Here is a 10,978-nt window from a genome sequence, read left to right as displayed (position 1 = left end):
AGGGCCCAAATTACCTCAGCTCCTTTCAGGTGGACAAAGTATGAATTCATTCACGGGGAATTATACTTGTTCATGAATCACGGCATTACAAATATTCTTCTTGGCTATGAGTCTTTCCAGCGAATTTCGGCTTAGTATTTTCTCAGAACTCGATACTCATGGTGATTTTGTGGTTGGAATTCTTCACTTTACTGCTAACCGGTTCATGTTTCCACTTAAGAAAAATAAAAAGAAACCGTAGTCAAATAATGCAGCCCAAATAGCCTTTCTCCGTGACTATCTCTTCTGTAGTTTATTGTTCGTATTTTTTCCTAACCGATTATAATATCAGTTGCAGATAATTTGCATAGTTTTGTTTTACTGTTTAATAACTAAACTATAAGTTATTTGGTATGTTATAGTTACGAAGGTAGTTTTGATGTCTTACCTCTGGCTCAGTGGCAAATTAACGACTTACGTTTATTATTTCGTTATTACAAAGAAATACTTTCCCTTTTACATTAGTTGTTTGTGTGAAAGAAGGAACTTGACTATCGTGGCGTTCAGTGTCTGTCTCAATAAACTTCCTTGTTTGATGAAAGGTGATGTTTTGTTTTGAAGCAAGAACCGAAACTTGACTTTGTTAATCGAACAAGACACAATCGTGTTTATTTCGTCGGTCGAATGTTGCCTCGTTATTGTCTTTATTCTAGTCACCGTGTGCAGGACGGCAAGCAGACAGAGTTATAGTAATTACCTCTTCATATTTTTTTCTCAGAAATCAAACGTCCGTCTTGATTTAACAGCAAAAAAATTTCACGATGAACTGTTTTGAAGGAGTCTATATGGTCCAGCGACTTTCTTGGTATTCCAAGAACTGTTTTTAAGTAAATTCAAATTCAAGAAAAAGAAGATAAAACTATTGACCTTCATTCTGTCTAAAAATATTTCAAGTTCTTTGCTATCTCGATACCGTGTTAGTAAAGTCAAGCTGCTGTTTTTACTCCTCGCGAATGCCTTAATTATTATTCGTCGCGAAATAACAATACATTGTGATGAAATTATGCTTCCTAACCACAGCAAGGATTTATTTACCGCCAGAAATCACATAATTGTTAATAAAGTTGCGTTAAGTGGTACTTGGGTTCCAAGTACCACTTAACGCAACTTGTATTTCCCTAACATCTTAGAAAGTCAGAGTAACAAGTCAAAAATGGAAGAATGACAAGGCGAAAAAGTCGCTTCACAGTTGTAAATTATAACTCAAAACAAGTGGGGTTTACAGGTTTGTCAAAACAAGGTCAGATCTCAATAGAAGAAAAGACGAAGTCTTAAAAATGGAAATATTTTCTGATTGCATCTTAAGACGCTTTACATTTTCCAGAGTCAATGACTCTAGCACTTAAATAGATGATTTATAGGGGTATTAAACTGAAATAAAGTTGGGCTACTGAAAAGGAAGTCTATTAACTAAGAATGAAAGTTTTTGTACGTCGCAATTGGCCTTGTTTTCGGTTGCACAAGAGCTGATCAAAAGCTGAATATCCTTACTGCCGCTGTAGCGCTGTAAGTTTCAAACTCAGTAAATTTTTTGGTGAGTTTATTTTGATCCCGTGGCTCTAACGGAGGATAATTACTCCTGATACTAATGTGTTCTTTTCGAACATGATAAAATGTTTCGTAAACTTGTTTACCCTCAGGCTCTGACACGTAATTTATTTGCGGAGATATTTAGATAACCAGAATTGACGCTGAGGCACTTGTATACCAAAGCGCTGGAAGAAAAATTAAAAGTTTTACACTACCTGTGTTTTCAAGATCATACGAAGCTTTGAAGATTTAACTGGAAGTAAGTCTTTCTTTTCTAGGTCATCAGAATTGCTACATATCTGGGACTACCATATTCAGATCGATATCTCGGTAACTACGCTCTTTACTTTGTTTTTCAGCTCGATGATCTTGTCGGGAAAAAAGTTGGCTCTTCTTATGTTGCTGATTGTGGAAATGGAATTGCTCTTTTGTACAATCGATGCTTCTCCGTGGTGGAGACGTCGACGGCGGCGCCGTCGATCGCCCCCAGCAATCACACCACCGCCGCCAACTCCACCACCGCCGCCTTGCAACTCTTGTGTTCCCCGGTTAACCATCGGGGGCCGGGCAAAGAAATGGGTTAATGCATGGCAGCAGTCATTCCGCGTGTATTGCCCTGACGGTAAGACTGTAAACTCCGTTATTCTACCGAACTAACAACATCTTAAAGTTTTTTTTTATTATTATTATTAGTTTTGTCATTGAGTGATGAGAAATGATAACTTGAAATTGTGTACACCTTCTAACGGATCTCAAAGCTCATCGAAAGCTGTTAAAATAGCCTTTACCCTTTGTTTTGCCTTTTGTAATGCCAACGTTCTCCTTATCTGAAAAAGGACCTGTGCCCCATTTGCCTTACATTTTGATACTAGGCTGTTCAATGAACTGGTGGATCAGTGTTTTCCGAAAATGTCAGGCGGACTGCATTCATCATTTTCGCTGTGACCTTGGTCCTGCTATTTATCGTGGAGCCTAAGACTGTATCTGGTCTAACTTTTTGACGAACGCAGCTTCCGCCAGTTTTACGTACACGTGTGGTTCGCATGGATTTATCACTGGAATTGAGAGCGACTTTAATACGATTACTAAAGATCGCAGGTACCTAGGCCTGTTTTTTTCTTTTCTTTTTTTTTTTTCTTTTGTTCTTTTTTTTTGCGCTGTCTCAAACGAATTTTCCTCATGGTGAAATCACTTAGAAAAAACGAAAGAAAGAATTAAATTGAGTGGTGACGAAAACTAGCGAAACATTTTAAAACTTGAGACAAAAATCTCACTAAGAAATTTTAACTTGCTGCGAACATCAACTTTAATTCAACCTGTAAGTCTTGCTTTTGTAGGCTTTTCGGTCTGCATTTCCTCGTTTCTTCATCAATGGTCCGAATCGTCTAGAAGATCGGGCAGAACTTTATGAAATTAAAATTTAGGCCAAAATTTTCAAGAAGCCCTCAAAAGTGGGAGACAAAAATCAAACGAAGGATGTACTTAAATGGCAATAAACAACACCTCGTCTTGCTCTACATAAAGTGCCCATAAACTCCCAAATGTTTTTGCTTAAATAAATCTTTTTATAATTAAGTCTGGTTTTTTCTTCCCACGACCGAGTAAAAGGGAGACTGGGACTAGTGGCGTAAAACCCGGACAACAGAGAAGACGCGAGCTGGAGACGCGTAGTTTTCTTTGTGCGCCGTTGAAAACCATTTTTATTCGGTTGATATTTGTTTTCTGCGCACACGTTGATCAAAAAATGGCTTCGTACGACTTCATTCCAACCTCAAGTTCAGATTCTGAAGTCTCAGAAATGAAAGATTGCGACTTGGAAGTTGATGGTTCACCAAACTCGAGTTCTACGGCAAGCGATGAGAAAGGCACGCGCGAGGCATATGGCGACGATACGCTAGCGGACGAGGAATGGATAGAGTTGTATGAACGAGACAGAAAGGTGGAAGGGGTCCTAGATTAGGCGCTCCAAAAGCACCTAAATAGTAGAGAAAAAGTCCGAGACTGGTAAGTTGCCGGCTGCGATAACCTCACTCCCGTTGTTGCGAAGCTTATCAATAAGTGCACATTGGGCATGGTTTCAGCTTTGATCGAAGTCACAACATGCGAAGCTCACAGTCCGGGTTTTACGTCACGAATTACACTCGATTCAATACCTTTCGGCAGGTTCCGCTGCTCGGTCATGGGTTTTCGAATCTCGATTTTCCGCCACTTTAACAATTCATAGAAAATTCGGCTTTTAACCAAAAACAAAAATTTTTGCGCCATTTTTCTCAGAATTATAAAAACATTTATCTTAGCAAAAAAAATTGGGGGTTTATGGCCACTTTAAAGTTCTCATATGCGAATTTTTCCTTCCATTCTAGGATAACAGTCCGTTGCTCTCATGTGAAGGGCTACAAATATGACAACAGTGATTGCGAGAACACGGGGTACAAAAACGTGTATGAAGGACTTTTGAACTTCAGAGCTCGTCCGGGTTACACCGTAGTTGGTGTGGTCAGTCAACACAGCTCGAGGTTTGTGATCTTTTTTTCTTGCATGCAAAAACAATTTTCAGGTTATGTGTGACTGCACCATGAATATTCTTAAGTAATGATCTTTTTTAAGGAAACAAAGTGTTTCGTGAAAATCAAGCTTTTAGTAATGATTATAAGTCTAAAACTTTTCACATAGTAAATTGTATTCTCATTTAGTCCTTTTCCGGCTTTTCGACTGCGTTCGGTTTATTTTAAAATTTTTTTATAAATTTTTTGGCATTTAAATGACGTGTTTTTAAAGACATTGCTGTTTCTTCTTTTTTTCTTGTAACCACAAGGATCGTCGCTGGGATTTTCGTGTCTGTAAATTTAAATCAAGCCAGGGGCGGAAAAAACAATGGAAAACTTCAGACGCACAAGAAACAAAAGAAGCAGATAGAATCAAGCGCAGGGCTTTAATAAATATGCTTTGTAAGGGTGTTCATAGGGCAATAAAATAAAACTACTCTTATACTCGCCGAGATAAGATGTAAAATTAAACGTGTAACTTTAAATGGAAAGGGACAGCACGAAACAGACAAAAACTTCTGTCTGACGAGCGCTTACACGCGAAACTCAGAGTCACAGAGAATCGATGCGTCCTCATTAGATCTTTAACTTTTGTATATATCAATATATATATATATATATATATATATATATATATATATATCAATATATATATATATATATATATATATAAGTTATCTGAAATGCCTTTTCTAAGGTTTAGCTCTTAGTCCATCTTCAGAGTTCCTCCAGAGCGCAGATAAAGGAAAGGATGTCATCGGTTTGCAACTAGAAATATAATTTTTCCGGCTATAAAAGTATTTTCATTAAGATTGCCCTCATTGATTAGATCTGATAATTGAGGGTAAATGTAAGGTGGGACTGAGATTTCTATTTCGCAATAAACGCTTGCTAATATCTTTGATGTACCTGATTCTACGTTTTTGGTGCTTTTTTTTAAACCTGGGTTTGGCAGCAAGAAAGAAAGGGATATTTATACCGCATGAAAACTCTTTTTAAACATATTCAACAGGTGACGTACAAAGGAACTGGGAATCTCTCTTTGTTATATATCGAACCCTATGCCATCTAAAATTTTTTCTTCTTGAAAATTTGAACTTTTCTCTCCAAATTTCATATTGTGTATCCTGATTTTCCCGCTTGGACCGCATTTTATTTCGCTTTTCGGTTCAAGGGTGTGACTTAACATATATAGACCATTTTCCAAGCCTCCTTATGTCTATAACTTTGATGCATGGTGTTACTTCATCTTGGATTCAAAACGATCGAACCTGGGACGAATATTCATCCACGTCACCATAGATGACGTCAATGAAAACGATGAAACTTGTATGGGGGAGGGGGAGGGGGAGGGAGAGGGGGGAAGGGAGGGTGGAGAGTCCCTTCAGGTAATGGGGCGCTTGTCAATGAGGATTGGGAAAATTATTTCGATATTTGTATGAGACCTTAAAGAAGGGAGATCTTGTGACTTCAACCCTAGTCCCCTTTTAAATAGAAGTGGCACAAAAGAAACAACAAAACGTTCTAACAGAAACAGCTGTGTGCAAACTTTGCTTTCTGTAAAGAGTTGGCTGTTGCTACTCAATGCAGATCACATGATGACTCATTTGGGTCGTTAATGTTGCAAAAAGTCTTTTCATCAAAGAGAATCCTTCACTTCACGGATTTTTCTTGTGGTCTTCGTGACTTGCGTACTTTCGTGGTCTTGCATAATGTGGGATGCAGTAATGATATTCATGGTTATAGCTTTTTATAAATCGGGGTCAAATTAACTCAATAAACTGAAAGAGCTAAGTTCACGCTCTGCTAAACAAACAACCCAATTATTTTCTATGTCTTCTGCTCATCAGACTGATTCTGAAAAGTTCCTCATCATAGATTTTAATGACATGTGAAAGCAGGGAATTAAGTTCCCAAAACAAAAAACCTAGCTAATAGCTACCTGACCGATCGTTTCAATGTGAAAATGAAACAAGACGTATATTACTATCAAAGCGCTGTTCCTCAAAACTACTATCCTCTTCTAGCAATCCGTTTCTAGGTATTCTGTTTTGTGTTCTGCTGAGTCATTTCGAACAAATGATAGGAATAGAAATAGGGGGGGGGGGGGGGCAAAAAGTTAAGATTTCAAAAGCGAAAGTCTCTGGATGCTTCTTTAGAAACAAACTGTTTTACATAACGGCAGGCGTCACTTGATCTGTCTCAGGCAGAACAGAGGCTTGATAAAACTGATCCAGCATGTCTTTTAGCTCTTGTTCACTGTTTTGTTTACCCTAATTCACTCTTGAAACTGGGTGAAAGCGATTTTCAACTTGCACACGGATATGACATTAGCTATTGAAGACAATGAGTTTCTGAGCACTTTATAGTTGGGGTGATCAGGCCCACAGTCCAAGAGGTAAGATTTTCATCTCTGGTCACCTTTTATTTCCGAACCGAGATCGATTTCTTTCTGACGTTTCGCCCATTGCCATCGCGTTCGACTTCTAAACTAGGCATTTGCACTTCGTAATAGAAATGTTGAAACCGTGGCACTTAGGGATCCTATCATAACTTTGTGCATGGCTGATAACATCGAAACTAGAGGCTCGGCAACTCTTATGGATCGGTGTTACATTAACATTCAAGCTAAAGACAAAGCTTTATCGGGCTTGCTCTAAATAATATAAGAAACATCGCGTGATTTGGTTGTCTCTAAAACAAAATGACTTTGCGAGTTATCACGCATGATTAATTATTCTCCTCCAAAGAAATCAAATATTTAGAGTTTGACGGAGAGTAAAATACGAAACGAACGGAGCAACCTGAAAGTTACTAAAAGTTAACTGGTTAACTCAATTAACAATAAGGCTACCGATTATGAAGCTCCAACAAGTTAGTCGTAGTTATGATTCCTTCTAGTTCTCTTTAATTCTACCATAGTTTCACATACTCGGCCTTTGTCACTCCTGCACCAATCAAAATTGCTTAAGTTTGTTCGTTTCGACTGGGTGGTTTTGCAAATTTTGGTTAGTTGTTATTTTTAGAACTAGCCCGCTTAGACACAGAAATTGTTTAAGTTCTGACCGGGCCCATCTCGCTTCCACGCGATTTGCAAATAACATGTCATGTTCTGTGCCATTCAACATTCCAAGCGAAAATTTAACTATCCGCAGAAAAAAAACGGATATTTGTGTTTTCCTTTTCAAAAAATTGTTGAGTTGACTCTGATTCATTTAAATCCTGGTGAACTGTGTGGTAAAATTGTCTTTTGACTAGATTTGAAATATCATTTGTCACATACAAAATATGTTTTTTTAAACTGAGGAGTGTAAAAATAGACTTTCGCCTGTTCGAAGAATGGATGATTTCGTCCGATCTGAATAAGTCGCCCTCCCACTAAAGCGCGGAATAAACTCAATATCATCAGTCACTTCACACCGGGTGCAAAATAAAAATAAATTCTTCAGTATCCTGAAGGTGTACTTATAGGTATTGTATTTTGTGATCTGTTGGGTCATTTCAAATAAACTGTAAGAATACGAATAGGAGGGCAAAAGGTTAGGATTTCAGAAGCGAGAGTCTCTGGATGCTTCTATAGAAAGAAACGTTTTTGCATATCGGCATGCGTCACGTGATCTGTTTCAAGCGGAACAGGGAGGCTTGATAAAACTCATCCCGCATGTATTTTAGTTCTTGTTGACTCTTTGTTGACCAATCGCTCTTGAGACTGGGTGAAAGCGATTTTCAACTTGCACACGGATATAAAGTTGGCTATTGAAGATAATGAATTTCTGAGCCCTTTGTAGGTGGGGTGATCAGGTCCACAATCCAAGAGGAAAGGTTTTCACTTCTAGTCACCTTTTATTTCCGAACTGAGATCGATTTCTTTCTGACGTTTCGCCAATTGAATTAGCGTTCGATTTCTAAACCAGGCATTTCTACTTCGAAGTAGAAATGTTGAAACCGTGGCACTTAGGGATCCGTATCAAACTTTGTACTTGGTTGTCAACAACGAAACTGGAGGCTCGGCAACACTTAGGGATCGTGGTATTTCATTAACATTCAAGCGAAAGACTGAGTTTTATCGGGTTTGCTCTAAATACGATAGGAAATATTGCGTGATTTGGTTGTTTCTAGAACAAAATTACTCTTTGCGAGTTAATACGCATGATTAATCATTCGCCTCCATAGAAAACAAATATTCAGAGTTTGATGGAGAGTAAAATACGAAACAAACAGAGCAACTTGAAAGTTACCAAAAGTTAACTGGTTAAATCAACTAATAAGGCCACCGATTATTAAGATCCAACAAGTTAATTTTCGTTACGATTCCTTTTCATTTCTCTTTCTACTGCTGTTTCAGCCTTTTGTCACTCTTGCACTAATATAAATTGTTTAGTTTTGTTCGTTTCGCCTCGGTGGTTTTACAAGTTTTGGTTAATTGTTTTTTGTATAACTTGCGCGTTTAGACACAGAAATTCTTTAAGTTCTGACCGGGCCTGTCTCGCTTCTACACGATTTTCAAACTTTATGTCATAACTTTTGTTCTGTGGCATTGAGCATTTTAAGCGAAAACTTAACTATCAAAAAAAAAAAATTGAATATTTGTGGTTTCCTTTTGAAAATTTGTTAACCTTCGTCGATTGTTCGAAGAATAGATGATTTCGTCCACTCAGAATAAGTCTCCCTCCAGCTAAACTATATCCTTAGCATCATCTGTTTTTTTGGAGGACGAATAGCGCTATCCGCTCCTCATCCAGCGCGCAATAAACTCAAGATAAGATAACTTCATATCGGGTGCAAACTAAAAATAAATTCTTCAGCGTCCTGATCCGCCTGGATATGTTATTAAATGCAGTAATTGCTTTTCAATTTCAGAAAAAGTTTATGATGGCCTCAGCAGCGGCACCATCGTTTCCTTCAACAACAGAGACAACTAATTACGCCCGGTTATGCAGACTCCTGGTAGGTGTTGGCTCAGATGTTCTGAGAGAGACTTTTGACAAGAAGCGTCCACCAGGAGACCTGGGCACGGTCTTGTCAAGTTCTCGAGTCCATAAAGAGCTACAAAAACTTAAGGAAAAAAACGTGCGGAAGCTATCCCAATGGAACAAACTGTATCCTGTCAAAAAATCTTCAGTCTCATCAAACAACTTCGACATCACTTTTCTAATGATCCTGCTGAGGAGCATTTGTAGTCTTTTTCCTCCACCTACCGGCTGGGATGCACCTCCTCCTGCGACAGACACAACCCTTGAGGCAGATATCGTTCGCATCAAGTGGTACAGAAACACGATTTATGGTCACGCCAGCCAGGCCTCAGTCGATGACGTAACATTCAATCAGTATTGGCAGGACATCCAAGGTCCATTGGTGCGACTGGGAGGAGCAGGTTAGAAAACCTGCTCCTCCGGTTTTCATGTAGAAAACCGGCTGAAATGCTGTGGCTCTTTGATTGCCGTATTACACAGACTGGATTAAGACAAATCTGTGAAGCTCTGAAGTTAGAGCTCAGCACCATCACTGATCTTGACCTTAGTGACTGTTCAATGGCCGTGAAATGTGTTTCTACGATCGCAGAATCGTTGCCATTGACTAACGTGACCACCCTGTCGCTGAAAAGTAATCGAATCACCGATGCCGGTGTTGCCAGTCTATGTCAAGCATTGCAAACAGCGACATGTAAAGTCACTCAACTGAATTTGGATGATAACGAGATCACCGATGCCGGTGTTGTCAGTCTATGTCAAGCATTACAGACAGCAACATGTAAACTCACCGAACTGAATTTGGATGATGATAAGATCACTAATGCTAGTGTAGTCAGTCTAAGTCAAGCATTGCAGACACCAACATGCAAAGTCACCGAACTGGATCTGAGTGGTAATCGAATCACCGATGCTGGTGTTATGAGTCTAAGTCAAGCATTGCCGACAGAAACATGTAAAGTCACCAAACTTCGTCTGAAAAGCAATAAAATCACCGACACTGGTGTAGTCAGTCTATGCCAAGCATTACAGACAGCAACATGTCAAGTCACTAAACTTGATGTGAGTTTGAATCAGATCACCGATGAAGTTGTTGTAAGTCTATGTCAAACTTTACAGACGGCGCAGTGTCAAGTTACTGATTTGTTCTTGTTGGGTAATTCTGAGATCACCAGTGTTGGTAAGAAGCATCTCAGAAAACTTTTGAAGCAAAAACCTCGTCTTGACCTTGTATTTTAAGACTTAAGAGAGAAATTATCAGCATTCTTTCTCTACATATCTCCAAAAATTATAGAAACAGTGCAAACGAACATTAAGAACAAAATACATATATATACTTTCGAGTGATTTAATTAAGCACTAAAAATATTTCTCATCATTTAATGTCAGATACTGTTTTATTTAAAATCATTTTCCAGAGAAGTTCTCGAGAAGAGACTTTGCATAAACGGAACAGTTTTTAGTATATGATCATGATGAACAGGTGGGACAGAGATGTGTTCTGAATGAAAATATAACAGTGATTGTTTCAGAGATTCACAAATGTGAGTATTTATTGGATTATATGGACAATTACTAGCTTCACTTACAGTCTGATTCCTGCCTTACATTAGCAAATGAAAAGAAGTTTTTTTAAGCAGGATAGATATCGAAAAAATAACATCCCGTATGTCTCCGAATCAGTGCCCACGCTCTAATGAGCACCTTTAACTGAATACGCATCACACCTAAGACCATAAGGTCAATCAAGCGCTTACCTCCCCCTTCACTCTTTTAGCAGCGATACAGGGAAAACCTCATCCTTGGAGACCCAGGGGTTGTCAGCTGATCGCTTGTCATCGACTGACAGCCCCTGGATCTCCGAGGATTGTAGTAACCACTTCCGGTTGTCGT

The 10,978-nt window shown here is 38.7% G+C and overlaps 2 protein-coding genes and 1 pseudogene across 3 annotated transcripts; all 3 read left to right on the top strand.

Moving 5' to 3' along the window:
- Positions 1 to 545: 545 nt before the first annotated feature.
- Positions 546 to 4,559, top strand: LOC111333244 (hemagglutinin/amebocyte aggregation factor-like; annotated as a pseudogene). The gene is made up of 5 exons (XR_002695131.2): positions 546 to 1,828; positions 1,929 to 2,191; positions 2,442 to 2,667; positions 3,933 to 4,085; positions 4,385 to 4,559. The product of XR_002695131.2 is annotated as a hemagglutinin/amebocyte aggregation factor-like (transcript).
- Positions 4,560 to 6,270: 1,711 nt separating this feature from the next.
- On the top strand, positions 6,271 to 10,620 carry LOC111333273 (uncharacterized). The gene is made up of 2 exons (XM_022938815.2): positions 6,271 to 6,513; positions 8,976 to 10,620. Exon 2 carries the CDS (start codon positions 9,536 to 9,538, stop codon positions 10,322 to 10,324), a length of 789 nt encoding a protein of 262 aa, XP_022794550.2. The 5' UTR covers positions 6,271 to 6,513; positions 8,976 to 9,535; the 3' UTR covers positions 10,325 to 10,620.
- LOC148721494 (E3 ubiquitin-protein ligase DZIP3-like) lies at positions 8,988 to 9,494 on the top strand. The gene has a single exon (XM_088736929.1). It carries the CDS (start codon positions 8,988 to 8,990, stop codon positions 9,492 to 9,494), a length of 507 nt encoding a protein of 168 aa, XP_088593055.1.
- Positions 10,621 to 10,978: the final 358 nt, after the last annotated feature.

Source organism: Stylophora pistillata, chromosome 10 (assembly GCF_964205215.1).
Source record: "Stylophora pistillata chromosome 10, jaStyPist1.2, whole genome shotgun sequence".
Classification (NCBI taxonomy): domain Eukaryota; kingdom Metazoa; phylum Cnidaria; class Anthozoa; order Scleractinia; family Pocilloporidae; genus Stylophora; species Stylophora pistillata.
This window is presented reverse-complemented; position numbering and strand designations above follow the sequence as displayed.